Source organism: Salmo salar, chromosome ssa04 (genome assembly GCF_905237065.1).
Source record: "Salmo salar chromosome ssa04, Ssal_v3.1, whole genome shotgun sequence".
NCBI lineage: Eukaryota > Metazoa > Chordata > Actinopteri > Salmoniformes > Salmonidae > Salmo > Salmo salar.
Window position 1 is genome coordinate 10607432 of NC_059445.1, and position 21318 is coordinate 10628749.

The 21318-nt window shown below is 45.1% G+C and overlaps 1 protein-coding gene and 1 pseudogene across 1 annotated transcript; both read right to left on the bottom strand.

Moving 5' to 3' along the window:
* Nucleotides 1-661: 661 nt before the first annotated feature.
* LOC106602274 (PRELI domain-containing protein 1, mitochondrial-like) lies at nt 662-19296 on the bottom strand (annotated as a pseudogene).
* A 749-nt stretch (nt 19297-20045) lies between these two features.
* Nucleotides 20046-20744, bottom strand: LOC106602270 (transmembrane protein 215). Its single transcript, XM_014194795.1, has one exon. It carries the CDS (start codon nt 20742-20744, stop codon nt 20046-20048), a length of 699 nt encoding a protein of 232 aa, XP_014050270.1.
* Between the last annotated feature and the right edge of the window lie 574 nt (nt 20745-21318).

Here is a 21318-nt window from a genome sequence, read left to right on the forward strand (position 1 = left end):
TATATTTGTGTTTTAATATTTATAGTGGTTCTGAGGTCTAGCTACCGTCTAGGCCAATGGAGGCTGCTGAGGGGAGGACAGCTCATAATAAGGGGTGGAACAGAGCGAATGGAATGGCATCAAACATGTATTTGCTACCATTCCACCTGTCCCGCTCCAGCCATTACCACGAGTCCCCTCCTTCCAAATGAAGGGTCCACCAACCTCCTGTGGTCTAGGCCAGCCGTTAAAAATATTTGATGTAGTTCTAACAGCCACACCTGAAAGTAGTCAACTAATCATCACGCTGCTGTTAATTTGAATCAGGTGTGCTGGTGTTACGTTACACCATCATTATGGAACGACTGGGGCGCAACGAGGATTGGGTTGAGAAAGGCTTGTCCAGGCTCTTGTAAGTACTTGAGGAATTCAATAGGAATTCAAATGATCCTATTACTATGCAATGATAACACAGGAAGATGAAGCGCTATATTATGTAAAATAACCTCAGTAGTCTGATGGAGACTGGAGAATGATAAACACAGGAAAGTGAAGTGATTTATGTAAAATAACCTGTCTGGTGGAGACTGGAGAATGAGGAAACAGGACGGTGAAGTGGTTTATGTAAAATAACCTCTGTCTGGTGGAGACTGGAGAGAATGGCCAAACAGTAATAAAAAGGTCCAATGCAGCTGTTTTTATCTCAATATCAAATCATTTCTGGGTAACAATTAAAACGGAGTTAAAAATCTAAGAAAAAATTGTTTCTTAGCAAAATGCAAGAAGTTCAGGCAGTCTTTTCCAACAGCTCTTATGCTAAAAGGACAATTTCACAGTATTATTCCAACCTCCTATATATAAAAACACAGAAATCACTGACTGCACTGCCCCTTTAAATAGTTGGCATGCTGAACTTCTACAGGCTCTTTTTAGGCCCCCTGTTGTCAGATTACTGCAATAGCATCACAACATCGACTAAGTTGTACATAGGAATATGAAAACCATGGCATTGAACGTTACAATTTCATGACAATATGCAGTAGTTTAGTTTACATAAAACTGAACCAAAACAAAATGAGAGCAACATAAGATTGATAAAGTTGTATCCCAAATAATATTAAATCACTTATTTAAGTGCAGTATTATTTCAATGTTAAGACTTATGACAATTTCCTCTAGTCTAAAAATCACAGCCAAAATGATTTCAAAATCATAATAGCTAGTTCTACCTTAAAGGAATGCAGCAAAAATATTAAGAGACAAACCAATGTTGGACTAATACATTATTAATGTACAATAAAACATGAAATACATCAACTGTCCCTGGTAAATGTCAAATTCCTAATTTGATATCGCTTGATATATCCAACAAATCAATCGTAGACCTCATTGACAAATTCAGTCGCACGACGCAGTTGGAAGGGTAATACAATAATTACTAATTATTTATATTATCTGATAAACTCTCAAACTCCAGCATACATCCAGTGTTGTGGAACATTATTATTTCTTCAGCTTGTCTTGGTACCTTTTACTGTTATTTGGCATGTCTGATTTGTCACGTTTTATGCTTTTCAAAACAGGCCTCACTGACAGTGCACAAGAGATATGTCCCAGAGCTTACTCAAGTCAGGGTTGTGTTCATTATGGCACACCATATAAAAACATTTTGCAACAGAAAGTGTTTCTATTGGACAAGTTCAGAAAGTACACTACATGACCAAAAGTATGTGGACACCTGCTCATCCAAAATCATGAGCATTAATATGGAGTTGGTCCCCCTTTACTGCTACAACAGCCTCCACTCTTCTGCGAAGGCTTTCCACTAGATGTTGGAACATTGCTGCGGGGACTTGCTTCCATTCAGCCAGTGAGGTCAGGCACTGATGTTGGGCAATTAGGCCTGGCTTGCAGTTGGCGTTCCAATTCATCCCAAAGGTGTTCGATGGGGTTGAGGTCAGAGCTCTGTGCAGGCCAGTGAAGTTCGACAGGCCGTTTCTGTATGAACTCGCTTTGTGCATGGGGGCATTGTCATGCTGAAACAGGAAAGGGCCTTCCCCAAACTGTTTGACAAAGTTGGAAGCACAGAATCATCTAGAATGTCATTGCATGCTGTAGAGTTAAGATTTCCCTTCACTGGAACTAAGGGGCCCGAACAATAAACCACCACAGACCATTATTCTTCCTCCATCAAACTTTACAGTTGGCACTCAGCATTGGGGCAGGTAGTGTTCTCCTGGCATCCGCCAAACCCAGATTCGTCCATCAGATCGTGAAGCGTGATTCATCACTCCAAAGAATGCATTTCCACTGCTCCAATGGCAGCGAGCTTTACACCACTCCAGCTGACGCTTTGCATTGCGTATGGTCATCTTAGGCTTTTGTGCGGCTGCTCAGCCATGGAAACCCATTTCATGAAGCTCCCGACGAACAGTTATTGCGCTTACGTTGCTTCCGGAGGCAGTTTGGAACTCGGCAGTCCCATTCTGTGAGCTTGTTGCCTACCACTTCACGGCTGAGTTGTTGTTGCTCCTAGACGTTTCCGCTTCACAATAACAGCACTTTGTTGACCAGGGCAGAAATGTGACACTGACTTGATGGAAAGGTGGCATCCTATGACGGTGCCACGTTAAATCACTGAGCTCTTCAGTAAGGCCATTCTACTGCCAATGTTTGTCTATGGAGATTGCATGACTGTGTGCTTGGTTTTATACACCTGTCAGCAACGTGTGTGGCTGAAATGGCCAAATCCACTAATTTGAAGGGCTGTCCACATACTTTTGTATCTCTGTTTCGCTCTGTTTGAGAACATTTTCTTGCGTTTGGTGCCTATTGATCATGCCCCTAAGTTGTGGCAGGCGGTCAGACAGGGGCTCAGTACATGAGATGTATTAATGCTAGGCTAATGAAAACAAGAGCAGAGCCTAACCCCAGAGGAGCAGAGCTGTTAGTTAGTGGTTTAGATGGACATATTGTACACCGAGACCTTGATACAAGCAAGCTTCCAGTCAATGAAAAGGCGTGTGCATGAGTGTGTGTGCATGCGCAGCTCAATTCTGATTTGTTTTTCCTCACAAATTGGTCTTTTGACCAATCAGATAAGCTCTGAAAAAGATCAGAATTGGCCAGCCTGTGTGTTGCATGTGAATGTGTTGCTTGTGCCTGCCCTGCGTGCACAGTGTCCCATTCCAGTCCTGGTTCCAGCCGGCAGCAGTGGATGTTCCCCTGTCGTCACACGTACTGCTGGGGCTGTTTCTGCGGGGCGGCGGCCGAGGCCAGGGTCTTGGCTTTCTCTGTAGCAGTCTTCACTGTGTCCCGGACGCAGGGCTGACGCTGGGGTGCCTCTCCTGTGGGCAGAAGACGAGAGAGACATGGGGTGAGTGTGTGTATACAGTAAACTAACCAACATGTAAACATGGAGTGAATGAATACAACTCCACATTACTTAGACTTGATATCCTGGGACTAAAAGTGTGTGTGTTGGAAAGACCACAAGGCTCAGGTAACAGGGATCTTGTCATGAGGCAGCCAGCAGGTCTTCTGCTCAGGGGTTTGTTCCTGGGTCAGCATTCTCTCTAACAGTGTGTGTGGTTGGGTTTCACTATTCTTGTGGGTACCAGAAGTCCTCACAAGGATAGCAAAACAAGGAACATTTTTGACAAGTGGGGATATTTCGCCAGTCCCCACAAGGAAAAAGGCTATTTTAGACTTAGAGTTAGAGTTAAGGTTAAAAAGTTTAGGGGAAATAGGATTTTGATTGGGAATACATTTTAAAACAAGTGTGTGTGTGTGTGTGATTGCCCTCTCTACAAGTGTGTGAAACAATATAACCTTTCCTCCATCTAAAAAAGGCTATTTTAGAAGTAGGGGTTAGAGTTAAGGTGACCTCTACCATCCCCAGAGGTCTCCTAGTCAACACACTACCACCGTCACAACAGAGACAAGCAGAGCATTCCTCTTCTTCAGTGTGAGTTGTGAACACTGAGGCCATCCAAATGCTTCTAACAGATACTTCAAACATCTGGAAAATATTTAGACTGCCAGAGAGGAGAGGAGCCAATCTTGGAGTGGTTGTTGAGGCTGAGCGATCCTATCTGGAGCGACCAGTAGGGAGGAGAGGGAGAAGGACACACACACACACACACACACACACACACACACACACACACAGCAAGCACAATGGATCCAGTCACAGGCCAAGAAAGACAAAGATGAAAGTTAAGGAAAGAGATCCAAAGAGGGCGAGAGAAAGATACTCAGAAAAAGCTGCTGGGGACTCCAGCAAGAGAAACCTAGACAAAAGTGTCTTGGTCAGGCCCACTGAGTCTGGCCAGCCTCCAGGACATGGGGTCAGTGGCAGCATAGCGTGACGTGGCCCAGAGGAACCTTAGCTCAGGGGACAAACTGTACTGGGAACAGGGACAAGGAGAGATGGGACAGAGTGAGGAGGCTACTACAGTAACTGTACTGGGAACAGGGACAAGGAGAGATGGGACAGAGTGAGGAGGCTACTACAGTAACTGTACTGGGAACAGGGACAAGGAGAGAGGAGGAAGCTACAGTAACTGTACTGGGAACAGGGACAAGGAGAAAGCTACAGTAACTGTACTGGGAACAGGGATGAGGGGACAGAGGGGAGGAAGATGTTCTATGCTAGGCCAGGCTAAGACTTCATGGCACCACATGTACTGTTCTACTACAGACAATGGGGGGGAAACTATGACAACACTCTCTTCCTCCCTGTCTCCCTCTGACTGAACCCAGCCCAGCTGCAGGTCTGGAGCCACTGACCAGAATAACCACAGCCCTGGTCCCTTCCCAGGGCCGACTGCCTTGGCTGACCCCCAGAGCACCCTCTCTCTGTGGGGGATGGAAGGCTTCTGAGGCCTCCATACAAAGCCACATCTTTCCTCTGGGCTCTTTGAGCTCAACCCTCGCTCTCTTTCTCTTCGCTTCTCTTTCTCGGACGCTGTCGCGAACCTCGTGGCTGGAGATGCAGGCAGGAGGGAAGATTAGTCGCTTCACACAAACGGATGTGTGTGTGCATGCAGTCGCAAACACACCGATGCAGTCGGATAGTCTCTAGCACACACACCAACAGAAATACGTGCAGTCTCACACTCCGTTATGAATAAAACCCCTTTGATGTTGGCCAACGACAGGAGGTGGTCCTGGTTGTTTCTACCACACTGTCTGAAATGGCACCCTACTCCCTATCGGTCCTGGTCAAAAGTAGTGCACTACATAGTGGATAGGGTGACGTTCCAGACGCACATGACTTTGATCAAACCTTGAATATCTGGTATGCTCGTTTGACGATTTCTCAGTTTTGTATCATCCTTGCTCCGACTCCTTTCACAGTACTGGAGCTACTGCCTGGCTGGCGGTGTGTGTCGGAGCTACTGCCTGGCTGGCGGTGTGTGTCGGAGCTACTGCCTGGCTGGCGGTGTGTGTCGGGGCTACTGCCTGGCTGGCGGTGTGTGTCGGGGCTACTGCCTGGCTGGCGGTGTGTGTCGGGGCTACTGCCTGGCTGGCGGTGTGTGTCGGGGCTACTGCCTGGCTGGCGGTGTGTGTCGGGGCTACTGCCTGGCTGGCGGTGTGTGTCGGGGCTACTGCCTGGCTGGCGGTGTGTGTCGGGGCTACTGCCTGGCTGGCGGTGTGTGTCGGGGCTACTGCCTGGCTGGCGGTGTGTGTCGGGGCTACTGCCTGGCTGGCGGTGTGTGTCGGGGCTACTGCCTAGCTGGCGGTGTGTGTCGGGGCTACTGCCTAGCTGGCGGTGTGTGTCGGAGCTACTGCCTAGCTGGCGGTGTGTGTCGGAGCTACTGCCTAGCTGGCGGTGTGTGTCGGAGCTACTGCCTAGCTGGCGGTGGAGCCCAATTAACTGAAAAGTTGGGCACAGTGGGAGGTTGGGTAAGCAGAGCGGTGCGAAGTGTTAAGATAAAGGGACCCTGTAAAGCTTTAAACGCTAGGAACGATCCTCCACTATGTGTGAATGATCTGGCAGGGGGTCTGCACCCCGAGGAAATATTACATTCCCCAAGTAAGTGAATTAATGAAACGAGAAATTTCCTTTGTTCATGTCGCCTGAACAGGAGAATTAAATATCACAGAAGTGACATGAAATCAATTTAGAGTGGAATATTATGTGAATCATACCGACATGATTCACAGCTAAACTACATTTTTCATGAAAATAAATCCCCCTTGACATTCATCTCAAGTTAGAATTCCTTCAGCCAACATGCACTTGCATCAACCGGGGAAAAATGACAGTACACAATCTACAAAACATTATGAACACCCGCTCTTTCCATGAAACACACTGACAAGGTGAATCCCTTATTGATGTCACTTGTTAAATCAACTTCAATATCAGTATAGGTGAAGCCTTAAGAAACTGATTGTGTGTGTGCCATTCAGAGAGTGAAAAGATTGAAGTGCCTTTGAATGAGGTATGGTAGTATATGCCGGGTGCACAAGAACTGCAACGCTGCTGGGATTTTCCACTTTCAACAGTTTGCATTGGCGTCAACATGGGCCAGCATCCCTGTGGAATGCTTTCGACACCTTATAGTCCATGATCTGAAAAATTGAGGCTGTTCTGAGGGCAAAGGGGGTTGCAACTCAATATAAGGAAAGTGTTCCTAATGTTTTGTACACAGTATTTGCAGCAGCTACAGATAAGCACAATACAGGATCTAATGCTCTAGAATAGCTGGTGTCTGTCCACATTGATGCCAAAGGGAATTATGACTCGACTGCATTGTTCCTCAACTACTGTGGATACTAGAGATTGTTCTAGAAATGGCTGCCTAGTGGCTACAGAAGCTACTACCAGACAGACATGTGACATCCCCCAGCAAGGGGTTGGGACGAAGGTGTCACAGATCCATGGCTCTGATCCAATATCCACACCTGTTGTATTCGGCGCACATGACAAATAAACTTTGATTTGAAGCATACCATTTAGGAGGAAGCTATGGTTGTCTGAAATGGCATCTTATATACTACATAGTGCAGTGCAGTGCACTACTATTGACCAGGGCCCATAGGGCTAAAGTAGTGCACTCTATAGGGCACAGGGATCCACTTCAGACAGTCTGTATTGGACAAATGGTACAATAGTATGGATATTGGATCGTAGCCATGCCGTCACCATAGTGACAGACCCTAGTACTGTACTGACCACCATAATAAACCTGATACCTAGTCCAGCTGTAGTGACAGACCCTAGTACTGTACTGACCACCATAATAAACCTGATACCTAGTCCAGCTGTAGTGACAGACCCTAGTACTGTACTGACCACCATAATAAACCTGATACCTAGTCCAGCTGTAGTGACAGACCCTAGTACTGTACTGACCACCATAATAAACCTGATACCTAGTCCAGCTGTAGTGACAGACCCTAGTACTGTACTGACCACCATAATAAACCTGAGACCTAGTCCAGCTGTAGTGACAGACCCTAGTACTGTACTGACCACCATAATAAACCTGATACCTAGTCCAGCTGTAGTGACAGACCCTAGTACTGTACTGACCACCATAATAAACCTGATACCTAGTCCAGCTGTAGTGACAGACCCTAGTACTGTACTGACCACCATAATAAACCTGAGACCTAGTCCAGCTGTAGTGACAGACCCTAGTACTGTACTGACCACCATAATAAACCTGAGACCTAGTCCAGCTGTAGTGACAGACCCTAGTACTGTACTGACCACCATAATAAACCTGATACCTAGTCCAGCTGTAGTGACAGACCCTAGTACTGTACTGACCACCATAATAAACCTGAGACCTAGTCCAGCTGTAGTGACAGACCCTAGTACTGTACTGACCACCATAATAAACCTGAGACCTAGTCCAGCTGTAGTGAGACCCTAGTACTGTACTGACCACCATAATAAACCTGATACCTAGTCCAGCTGTAGTGACAGACCCTAGTACTGTACTGACCACCATAATAAACCTGATACCTAGTCCAGCTGTAGTGACAGACCCTAGTACTGTACTGACCACCATAAAACCTGATACCTAGTCCAGCTGTAGTGACAGACCCTAGTACTGTACTGACCACCATAATAAACCTGAGACCTAGTCCAGCTGTAGTGACAGACCCTAGTACTGTACTGACCACCATAATAAACCTGAGACCTAGTCCAGCTGTAGTGACAGACCCTAGTACTGTACTGACCACCATAATAAACCTGAGACCTAGTCCAGCTGTAGTGACAGACCCTAGTACTGTACTGACCACCATAATAAACCTGATACCTAGTCCAGCTGTAGTGACAGACCCTAGTACTGTACTGACCACCATAATAAACCTGATACCTAGTCCAGCTGTAGTGAGACCCTAGTACTGTACTGACCACCACAATAAACCTGATACCTAGTCCAGCTGTAGTGACAGACCCTAGTACTGTACTGACCACCATAATAAACCTGATACCTAGTCCAGCTGTAGTGACAGACCCTAGTACTGTACTGACCACCATAATAAACCTGATACCTAGTCCAGCTGTAGTGACAGACCCTAGTACTGTACTGACCACCATAATAAACCTGATACCTAGTCCAGCTGTAGTGACAGACCCTAGTACTGTACTGACCACCATAATAAACCTGAGACCTAGTCCAGCTGTAGTGACAGACCCTAGTACTGTACTGACCACCATAATAAACCCGATACCTAGTCCAGCTGTAGTGACAGACCCTAGTACTGTACTGACCACCATAATAAACCTGATACCTAGTCCAGCTGTAGTGACAGACCCTAGTACTGTACTGACCACCATAATAAACCCGATACCTAGTCCAGCTGTAGTGACAGACCCTAGTACTGTACTGACCACCATAATAAACCTGAGACCTAGTCCAGCTGTAGTGACAGACCCTAGTACTGTACTGACCACCATAATAAACCTGATACCTAGTCCAGCTGTAGTGACAGACCCTAGTACTGTACTGACCACCATAATAAACCTGATACCTAGTCCAGCTGTAGTGACAGACCCTAGTACTGTACTGACCACCATAATAAACCTGATACCTATTCCAGCTGTAGTGACAGACCCTAGTACTGTACTGACCACCATAATAAACCTGATACCTAGTCCAGCTGTAGTGACAGACCCTAGTACTGTACTGACCACCATAATAAACCTGATACCTAGTCCAGCTGCAGTGACAGACCCTAGTACTGTACTGACCACCATAATAAACCTGATACCTAGTCCAGCTGTAGTGACAGACCCTAGTACTGTACTGACCACCATAATAAACCTGATACCTAGTCCAGCTGTAGTGACAGACCCTAGTACTGTACTGACCACCATAATAAACCTGATACCTAGTCCAGCTGTAGTGACAGACCCTAGTACTGTACTGACCACCATAATAAACCTGATACCTAGTCCAGCTGTAGTGACAGACCCTAGTACTGTACTGACCACCATAATAAACCTGATACCTATTCCAGCTGTAGTGACAGACCCTAGTACTGTACTGACCATCATAATAAACCTGATACCTATTCCAGCTGTAGTGACAGACCCTAGTACTGTACTGACCACCATAATAAACCTGATACCTAGTCCAGCTGCAGTGACAGACCCTAGTACTGTACTGACCATCATAATAAACCTGATACCTAGTCCAGCTGCAGTGACAGACCCTAGTACTGTACTGACCATCATAATAAACCTGAGACCTAGTCCAGCTGTAGTGACAGACCCTAGTACTGTACTGACCACCATAATAAACCTGATACCTAGTCCAGCTGTAGTGACAGACCCTAGTACTGTACTGACCACCATAATAAACCTGAGACCTAGTCCAGCTGTAGTGACAGACCCTAGTACTGTACTGACCATCATAATAAACCTGAGACCTAGTCCAGCTGTAGTGACAGACCCTAGTACTGTACTGACCACCATAATAAACCTGATACCTAGTCCAGCTGTAGTGACAGACCCTAGTACTGTACTGACCACCATAATAAACCTGATACCTAGTCCAGCTGTAGTGACAGACCCTAGTACTGTACTGACCACCATAATAAACCTGATACCTAGTCCAGCTGCAGTGACAGACCCTAGTACTGTACTGACCACCATAATAAACCTGAGACCTAGTCCAGCTGTAGTGACAGACCCTAGTACTGTACTGACCATCATAATAAACCTGAGACCTAGTCCAGCTGTAGTGACAGACCCTAGTACTGTACTACCCCCATAATAAACCTGATACCTAGTCCAGCTGTAGTGACAGACCCTAGTACTGTACTGACCACCATAATAAACCTGATACCTAGTCCAGCTGTAGTGACAGACCCTAGTACTGTACTGACCACCATAATAAACCTGATACCTAGTCCAGCTGTAGTGACAGACCCTAGTACTGTACTGACCACCATAATAAACCTGAGACCTAGTCCAGCTGTAGTGACAGACCCTAGTACTGTACTGACCACCATAATAAACCTGATACCTAGTCCAGCTGTAGTGACAGACCCTAGTACTGTACTGACCACCATAATAAACCTGAGACCTAGTCCAGCTGTAGTGACAGACCCTAGTACTGTACTGACCACCATAATAAACCTGAGACCTAGTCCAGCTGTAGTGACAGACCCTAGTACTGTACTGACCATCATAATAAACCTGATACCTAGTCCAGCTGTAGTGACAGACCCTAGTACTGTACTGACCACCATAATAAACCTGATACCTAGTCCAGCTGTAGTGACAGACCCTAGTACTGTACTGACCACCATAATAAACCTGATACCTAGTCCAGCTGTAGTGACAGACCCTAGTACTGTACTGACCACCATAATAAACCTGATACCTAGTCCAGCTGTAGTGACAGACCCTAGTACTGTACTTACCATCGCAATAAACCTGAGACCTAGTCCAGCTGTAGTGACGGCATGATGCACACAGAGGGGACAAAGACAACAATGGAAATATGTCCTATAAGTCTTTGAGGTGTGTGTCTAGTCTGCTGCCTTTGTGTGACACTAGGACAATGTCAGACAGAACGCAGGCCTCGCCACTGTCGTCATGGTTACCGTCGTCATGGTTACCGTCGGCATGGTTACCGTCGTCATGGTTACCGTCGTCATGGTTACCGTCGTCATGGTTACCGTCGTCATGGTTACCGTCGTCATGGCCAAACATTGGACAGCTGTGATTATCTGTTATGAACTGATGTTTGACATACAGGGCATTCACAGATTATTCACACCCCTTGACTTTTTCAAATGTTGTTGTTACAGCCTGAATTCAAATATTATTAAAATTGAGAGTTTGTCATTGGCCTACACACAATACCCCATAATGTCAAAGTGGAATTTTTACAAATAAAAGCTGAAATGTATTCAAATCATTTTTATTTTACCTTTATTTAACTAGGCAAGTCAGTTAAGAACAAATTCTTATTTTCAATGACGGCCTAGGAACAGTGGGTTACCTGCCTGTTCAGGGGGAGAACGACAGATTTGTACCTTGTCAGCTCAGGGATTTGAACTTGCAACCTCTTCGTTACTAGTCCAACGCTCTAACCACTAGGCTACCCTGCCGCCCCATTTATGACAAGCCCAACTAAGTTCAAGAGTAAAAATGTGCTTAACAAGTCATACAATAAATTGCATGGACTCACTCTTTGTGCAATAAGTGTATAACATGATTTTTTTTAATAACTACCTCATCTCTGTACCCCACACATACAATTATCTGTAAGGTTCCTCAGTAGAGTAGTGAATTTAAACATGGATTCAACCACAGACCAGGAAGGTTTTCTAATGACTCGCAAAGAAGGTCACCTATTGGTAGATCGCAAAAAAAAATAAAAAATCTGAATATCCTTTTGAGCATGGTGAAGTTATTAATTACACTTTGGATGGTGTATCAATACACCCAGTCACTGCAAAATCCTAGAGGAAAACCTGGTTCAGTCTGCCATGCACCAGACACCGGGAGAGGATTTCATCTTTCAGCAGGACAATAACCTAAAACAAGGCCAAATTCTACACTGGAGTTGCTTACCAAGAAGATAATGAATGTGGCCGAGTTACAGTTTCGACTTAAATCTGCAGAGAGACCTGAAAATGGTCAACAACTAATTCGACAGAGCTTGAAGAATTTTGAAAAGAATAATGGGCAAATGTTGCACAATCCAGGCGTAGAAAGCTCCTAGTGACTTACCCAGAAAGACTCACAGCTGTAATCGCTGCCAAAGGTGCTTCTACAAAGTATTGACCTCAGAGGTGTGAATACTTATGTAATTGAGATATGTATTTCATTTGTAATAAATTTGCAAAAACGTCTAAACATGTCTTCACTTTGTCATTATGGGGTATTGTGTGTAAATGGTTGAGGAAAAACTCAATCAATTTTGAATTCCATCTGTAACACAACAAAATGTGGAATAAATCAAGGGGTAATTAATACTTTCTGAAGGCCCTGTGGCATATGGCGCAGTCACGCAACGCGTGGGACAAAACACTGGTCTGTGACTATACGGCTTAAGCTAATCACATTGGATGTTTTCAGCCTCTGAACATAGACAAACGGTTGAATCATTGACTCAACCGGACTCGTTCAATTAAGAGAGTGGGAACTTGTAGGTGTCAATCTTTAGGGAGGGATATCTCCGAGACGAGAACATGGCCATACTCAGACATGCAGTAAATCAGTAATCATCATCGTCGTCGTATCACTCCACTCGGCGAAGGACTTCAAGAGACGCGTCCGTCTGGCGACGCTATCACGGCCTGATTATCCACGGACGATTGTGTGTGTGTTACACTTCAGGAGAGAGAGAAGGTATGATGGGAGGGTTAGTGTTGAGAGTTGATTGGTGGGTGGGAGCTGTGATTAATTTCACGACTTCACTTCAGACCACGGCAATCAGCCATGAGTAGACTTTGACAGACTTTTTGGTACTTTGTGTAATGTGGAAAACATGACGGAAAGCACCAATCTCCAAAAATATAACTTTTTCCCTCTAAAAAAAGTTTGCCCATCGCCTCCAACCACATAAATCCCAGAAATAAAGTTGTTTGGTTTCCTCCTTCTCCTACTTCAGTACGTACTGTGTAAGTTAGACAGAGCGTACTCCAGGCCCTTCATGGCCTTCACCTGGTTGCTCTTGAAGCGGGCCAAGCCAAACTCCTGGGGAACAGAACAGACGGACATGACAGGAAACAGCAGGGTTTAAATGGGGAGACATGAACAGCAGTGTACTTCCCCCCCTCTTTCTTCTTTCTTTCTTTCTTTCTTTCTTTCATCTCTCTTGTTCTCTCTTTCCCATCATCTCGACTTCCATTTCTCTCTCTAGGGGTAGTCAAGGCTAGCACACACCGCTAATAATAATAATAACAAGCTAAAATAGTTTTCTACCCTTGCGTAGAAAACATTCCTGGTGGAAGATGACCATTTCTTTGTTTTGGCATCTGCAGACACACTTTTCCTCTTGTGCCATTATTCGTCCCTATAAACCATTTCTTTGTTTTGGCATCTGCAGACACACTTTTCCTCTTGTGCCATTATTCGTCCCTATAAACCCTCTCTGTGTGTGTGTGTGTGTGTGTGTGTGTGTGTGTGTGTGAGAGAGACAGAATGCCTAGCTTGCTGAGGTGGAAAATACTTATGTGGGCCTCTTAGATTTGTCAACCAAATATCTGGGTCGGACTTAAGGGAAAATCTGTTTTTCAACTCAGACTGGGCTTTTGTTATAGATGGATTATATATGTATGTTCTCATAGGTGTCCAACAACGACCGCAAGCAGATCCTTCAAATTGATTTCCCAGGCTACAAATCCAAATGTACTGCTGCTTTGCAGACTGCTGCTATTCAATATCTGCTCCCATTAAACGGGTCATGGCTTTGGTGATGAAAAGGGGTCGTCTGTCCTGAGGTACTTGAACTATTTTGCTGTAGTGTAGTGGTCCTCTGAGCCTCGTATATGTGGATGTATTCAATAGCCATCAGACCTGGGTTCAAATAGTATTTGTTATCCATTCAAATAATTTAGCTGCACTTGTTTGAGCTTGATTGGCGCAATGTCACCAATGGAGTAGTCCCAAAACCAAACTCATTTGGCACCCCAGACAGGCTCAATCAAACTCTCAAAGTATTTGAAAGAAAGCAAACATTACTTGAACCTAAGTCTGCTTTGAACATTACTTTAGTCTTGGATGTAGACTCCATACAGGGCTGTGCCGTCCTATAGCTAGCTGGTCTGGGGCTGGGCTGTGCCGTCCTATAGCTAGCTGGTCTGGGGCTGGGCTGTGCCGTCCTATAGCTAGCTGGTCTGGGGCTGGGCTGTGCCGTCCTATAGCTAGCTGGTCTGGGGCTGGGCTGTGCCGTCCTATAGCTAGCTGTCCATAGCTAGCTGGTCTGGGGCTGGGCTGTGCCGTCCTATAGCTAGCTGGTCTGGGGCTGGGCTGTGCCGTCCTATAGCTAGCTGGTCTGGGGCTGGGCTGTGCCGTCCTATAGCTAGCTGGTCTGGGGCTGGGCTGTGCCGTCCTATAGCTAGCTGGTCTGGGGCTGGGCTGTGCCGTCCTATAGCTAGCTGGTCTGGGGCTGGGCTGTGCCGTCCTATAGCTAGCTGGTCTGGGGCTGGGCTGTGCCGTCCTATAGCTAGCTGGTCTGGGCTGTGCCGTCCTATAGCTAGCTGGTCTGGGGCTGGGCTGTGCCGTCCTATAGCTAGCTGGTCTGGGGCTGGGCTGTGCCGTCCTATAACTAGCTGGTCTGGGGCTGTGCCGTCCTATAGCTAGCTGGTCTGGGGCTGTACCGTGGTGTGCTGTCCTATAGCTGGTCTGGGGCTGTGGTGTTTTCTGTTGCGCTGTGGCTGTTCTGTACGACATCTGTGCTGTACCTGGATAGGTCTGGAGAAGCCGTAGACTCCAGAAGAGATCCAGGCCTCTCGTCTGAGCAGCGTGAAGGCAGGCCGGTCCTCTGACTCTGGAATACGCAGCGCTCCTCCACCGTCTAGGAGAGGATGGGGGAAGAGAGGGTTGTTAACCAGGTGGTGTTGGTTTGCTGCCCTCAACTATAGGGCACAATACATAAAGAAGCAAACAACTTCAATGCAAAATGAACGAAGAACAAGTTATGAATTCCACTTCATTTTGAGTCACTGGTTGCGTGCGATAATAAATGTTTTATAAGAGTGACATTTTGTTCCGAAATATGATGTTGGAGATGATTACAAAGTTGTTCCATCTGTCTAGTGATATGAGTCATCCTCTCCTTCAGCTGCCGTCAAGTGGAATCAAAACAAGACAGCGCTCGCTAGCACGCCGCCACAACGCTTTGCGTTAACTAGACGGTGGGCATAATCTGGTGGGGTGTGGGTGGGTGTGTGTGTGTTCCTTATGGTGCTCCTCTCTGCTCATCCATCAAGTTGACAGCACCATATATCTTGATCGATAGACATCAAGTGTTGGCGATCTTGAGATGAATACAAAGTGGGAAGGGGATGAACAAAGTGCTGGTTGAATCATAAAAAGGTCTGTGCATGATTGCAGTGTAGGTCTAGTTGACATTGACCAGGTATGGTGAGATAAAGTGTCTCGTTTAGTCTCTCACATTAAAGCCTTGTTCTATTGCTAACCGTAGAATGGAGAGTGAACTCCGACTCTCGTAGAGACTTGAGACGTCATCTTTCTTATCCAACAAAGCAGGTCCCTGAGAAACAGAAAACCACCAACAATACATTTCACGTCTGTCTCTTTAGTCAAGGGTTTACCAGTCTGAACCAATATCCAGCCAGACTGCAGAATGTTGCCTTTCTCTCTCTTTTTTTTTTTTACAAAATGGCACAAATTATATACAATGGAAAACCTTGTGGGTATCAACATGAAGGAATTTCTCTGGGAAACAGTATATTCATTGTGCTGTAGGCTTGGAGACAGTCGGTTGCTAGAGAAAACAAACAAGCGCGACCAGTAAACAAGCCCGTCTCTCAGGGGGGCGGGGCAACGCAGAGGGCACTTTCTTGTCAATGTCTTGTGGCTGTAATATAGGTCAACCACTGGAGGTCATGAAGGGGCAGACACCAACCTAGCCTAAACCGTTGAGGAAAAGATCTTCCATTCCGTATCTAAAGATATGCAATAACACTTTATTTGGACAGCAGTTTTCATGTAGACGTGCATATCAAAGTCTCTGTTCAATAGTAGGCTGTGTGCTAATACGTAGATACATTCTTATCTTAGTCAATACTAATAGTGTCAGTCTTTCCTTTTTTTAGCTGCGCCGCAGCTAAACGCAGTAGGGGAAACCCAGCGTGTTCCTCTGTCTGGTGGCGGTGGTGCTGATACTATCTCCTAAAGATAGAATATGGATTTCTAACAAATACAAGATACTCCACGGTGTTGAGTCAGTGTACTGTAAAAGGACATGAGCGTCCACCAACCTAGTAAAACAGAGAGAAACCTACACGTACTAACAAACACATACATGAACTACATGTGACTGGCATGAGTGTCAAACCCACACGTTTGGTGTTGCAAGCACCATGCTCCAACCACTAAGCTGTGGGAACCAGTATCCCTGGGTTCCAAATTCGAAGCCTAGCCCCTACTCCCTAGCCACTTCTTGGTGTAGGGGCTAGGGGTCGATTCGGAATGGAGCATATGTCGGGGCGTACCTCACCATTAACGTAGTGTGGTTGAGGTTCCAGGTGTACGTGGTGAGGCTCTTGGTGACCGGGTCGACGACGGAGTCCTCGACAATGTAGACGGAGCGTGAGAGGTTGGAGGGGAAGAGGAACTCGGCCCAGCGAGGCATTCGATTGGTCTTGGTGAGCAGGCGTCTGGAGAGAAGCCGCTGGTCCACCGTCACCTCCCGGAACACCACGTCCTCCGTGAGAACATGGGTGCTGATGCACGGGAACACACACAATGTTGGCGGTATGCTATCAGTTGGTCCAATTACTAGTTGTTCAGACAACTGAAAATAACATTTGCATGACACTTGACATACTCCACAAACAAATTTGAACATTGTCAGTACTTCTGAATTTAACCTGCTAAATAGTTGCAGATTTGTACATTTCAAGTACTTGTATTTGATTATTAGCAATCGAATACAAACCTTGAATCAAGTACTCAAATAAAAGGAAAGATGTCTGGGTTCAAACAAAGAGGAGATATTAACAATACAAATAGAATGAAGCACTTGACTAAGTCACTTCCTTCTGATCTGACAAAGCTGGTATCACTTCTCCACGGTGGTCACTCTCAGTTCTCCATCTTAATAAAATCTTCTCACTGTTGTTTTATCTGAACTTGTGTAACAGCGTCAGACACCATAATCTCATTGTGAGTGAGAGTAGGGCAATTCCACAGTAACATAATGATCCTGAGACTTTAGAATGTATATCAAACAAAACAATGACTGCAAAGTTCAACTGTACAAGGACAAGCACAAGGACTACTTGTAACAATGTCCACTGAACATTTTACAAAAACACATTTGGTTATAGAGTGACGGTTGGTGCCGTTTGTGCAATAGTAGGAGAAAGCACACAGGTTTTCCATGGGTCTGGAGTTTGTGACTCAATGGAAAATAGGCATAGCCCTTCTCACCAAATCATTGAGGCATCCGCCATAAAAGCGGGTCAGCGCGAGGTCCTGTACCTGAATGGGTTGGGATACCTCTGCCAGAAGGCAGAGACAACATGGTCCCACGAGGTCCTGATGTCTACGTCGTTAGAGAAGTACTTGACCATTCTCCCCCTGCCTGCCGATGTGCAGCCTGCACTGGTCTGAACGCGGACTTCTTTGGATTGTCCTGTCTGTGATAACTATGCTGGGTGCTCTCAGATGTTACTGACTCCATCCACACACTGAACCCTGGTGAGGGAGAGAGGGGTGTTTCAGGATAACAGGTATAATAGCACTGAGCCCTTTATCTCAGCTACATGTAGGTCTGATAACATCAGATACTGTATGTGTTCAAAACAGAACCAAAAATCTATGTTGCTCTGCTCTAGGTTTGTAGCTACTACTGGCTAGCTACAGCCCTCAGTGGTTATGTGCAGCTTCAATCATTTTAGTCATTTAGAAGACTCTTATGCAGTGCGACTTACAGGAGAAATTAGGGCTAAGTGCCTTGCTCAAGGGCAAATTGGCAGATTTTCACCTAGTCGGCTCCTGGATTCTAACCATTGACCTTACAGTTACTGACCCAATGTGCTTAACCGTTAGGCTACCTGCTGCCCGTCCCACAAAATAGGATGTACTGTGTAAAAGTACCCATCTTAGTATCTCCTGACAGCTGGGTCAAATACACACAGGTATCGTATACCATGTGGGGTATCATCATTCGCTTTAATAGACCTGTCACAGATTCAGTCACATACCGTACAAGGGGAGAAAGAACATTGCTCAGGTTGCATGGGAAATAACGTGGCCCTCTGCAACATGTGACAGTTGTGACGTTAGATGACGATTGGCACAAGAGGTCTTCACTAGTTACCACAGCTACAAAGTCATAATTATCGCTTAACCCCGCCTATTCCTACAAATTATCTTCTTAAAATCTAAGCTTTACCCTAAACTTAACCACACTGCTAACCTTAAGACTAACCTTAAATTTAAAGACCAAAAATCACATTTTTGCTTTCATAAATTTTTACGACATAGCCAATTTTGACTTTGTGGCTGTGGTAACGAGTGACAACCATCATTCAATCGACAAAGCATACCGGTTTTAAAATTACTCTTGTTCAATGAATACCTAGTTACATTGCCAAGCACATAGTTCCCTTTACAATGTACTTGTCTGGATTGAGCGTGCTGGTCTTTGTGGAACATGTCACCTTGACTGAAGTGGCATGGCACGATCGTGCTATCAAGCAACCTAACTGGCAAAAACACTCAATTCATGCACAATTATGAAGGCTAGCTAAGTTAAGTTATTATCTAGGTAGTAATTAGCTACTATACGGGTTTGTCTAGCTTACTGACATAATTTTAGCAGTTTCACATGGTGAAATGTAGCTATCGTTTTGTTACTTGTTAGCATGAGTAGCTTAGCTAGCTAGCTAATTCCTCAAAAGACAGATTATATCAGGGTAACAAGTTATCAAACTGTGCTGGACTATGGCAAGTATTTACTGTTCACATACCTGATATACTATCGCAGCATTTATGGGGATTTTCAGTACACCAATAGTTACATTTCCTCCGTAATGTTCCCTATTTTGATAGTAGCGTAACAGCAGTCGTCATTGAATCAGAAGTTACCCAGTCCAAAAATGGCATGTGTAGTATCCAACAATGCACCGCTTTAAGAATGAATATTCATTATAGGACTACAACTCTCTTCTTCTATTGGACTTCATTGGTGAAAACCGTGCCCATGAAGATACATTATCATACTGTATACTTTTTATAACATGAATATCTTTCGTTATTTGTCTGTTCTTGGAGATGTTTACATTTTAAAATAATGCAAGGTAATAATTCACATCCAAACTGTTAATAATTTGTTTTTAGTAGCCTCAACAGGACATTGGCAGCGGTATTTCCCCTTCTAGTGGTCTCTGTAACAGGTTTGTAATGTGCAGATTGAACTATTTGCATGATTCACGTCGATTTGTGCATCATCTGGGCAGATGTAATCACAAAAACGTTTCATTATTTCTTCATTTAGTAACTATACCACAAACACAACAATGCATTAAATGGATTTTGTTGAATATGATACATAATAGATACTTGATCATTAAGACAACAATATATAAAATAGTGCAAATGTAAATGCCCATTTAGAGAAATATTTTAATGCCCATTTAGATTATTAAATATTTATACAATATGAAAGAAAAATCCAAAATAAATAGGCAACATACAATTCATTCAAGAAACTGCAAATGTCTTTCTTATGTTAACTGCTTCAACATTAGTACTGCAGTATTATTTATCTGTAAGATAAACAGGCTTACTATTCATGTCCCAGGTACACCTAAATAGATTTAGTAGTTTACAGTAATAGTTCCAGTAATAGGGTTTCCCCAGTAGGCTTCAGTATCCACACTTAGACCACAGTCTCTACGCCCCACATAAAATCTCTGGGTTTGATGTAGCAGTAACAGGGTCCGTACGGAGAGAAGCCTCCCTCGTAGTACACCACAAAACTGTCCTGCTGCTGCTGAGGCACATGATGCACCTTACTATTATAGGCCCCACAGTGACTGTCCATAGAGTAGGACTTACTATCATAGATACTGTAGTTAGAGACACCTGCCATGGCCATCAAGGCACTAGCTGGGTAGCGTCGCACCTCATCATGATTTTGGTTCGCTTTATTGATCAGATGACCAGACTCTTTCACTGTTGCAATGGTAATGGACGCAGAGTCTGCTCCAGCCCCAGATCTATACCCAGTCTCAGCCCCAGCCTCAGCCCTCTTGTCCCCATCAGGCTCCTCTGAGTCTCTGGCCATCCTGGTTGACTCTTTGGTTCTAGGCATCTGCTTCCTCCTCCTACACTTGCGACAGAGGCAGTTGAGACATTGGCGCCGGGTGGGGAACTTGGTGCAGCCGTTGGTTCGGTTAGCCAGAATGATAGCCACCACCCCTGGGAGGCAGATGGCAGGTCCAATGGCGATGAGAGGGATCCCGCCCAGGGTCTCTCCCTTCATGCCCGACATGGTGAACATGAAGCCGAAGAACAGTAAAGGGCTGCTGATGGCTACCACCATCCCAGTGCGGGGGTTCATGTCGTCGACCCTCATGGTGTCCAGCCCTCCACTTCACTGAGTTCGCTCACTTCGAGATGGTACACTCCTCACAGTCCTCTTGTAACACTGTATTCCAGAGTCTGTTGGTGTATACAAATCAATACAGAAATAAAGCTGGTAAAATCTACCATGATAGGTTAGGACATAATAGTAGAAAAGAGATCTCAATACAGCAATACATTCTCATCCCAAATCCAAGCCAAACCAATCTGTGACCTCCCCACATACAGGCAAGCCCCCTACTACAGAGGTGTCAACCCTCATTACAAGGATAAACTGTCCCAGCAGGAGATGATTGCTTTTATAGTGAATGAGCACACGTCACAACATCATGGTAAATGAATGCCGCAGTAACATGTGTAGCACCACAAGACTTCTGGAAGCCACTCACAAGACGGGATATGTCGGGCGCATGCAAGCTGTCGATCACTCAAATGGCATTGAGTATCTAATTAACACACTTTTCAAACAACCAGGCATGTCATGCCTTCAACTCTCTTTCTTAGCTATTACACAGCACTAGTTTGTGTTGTACTTACCTTCTCCACTTCATAACAAATAGTGGTAA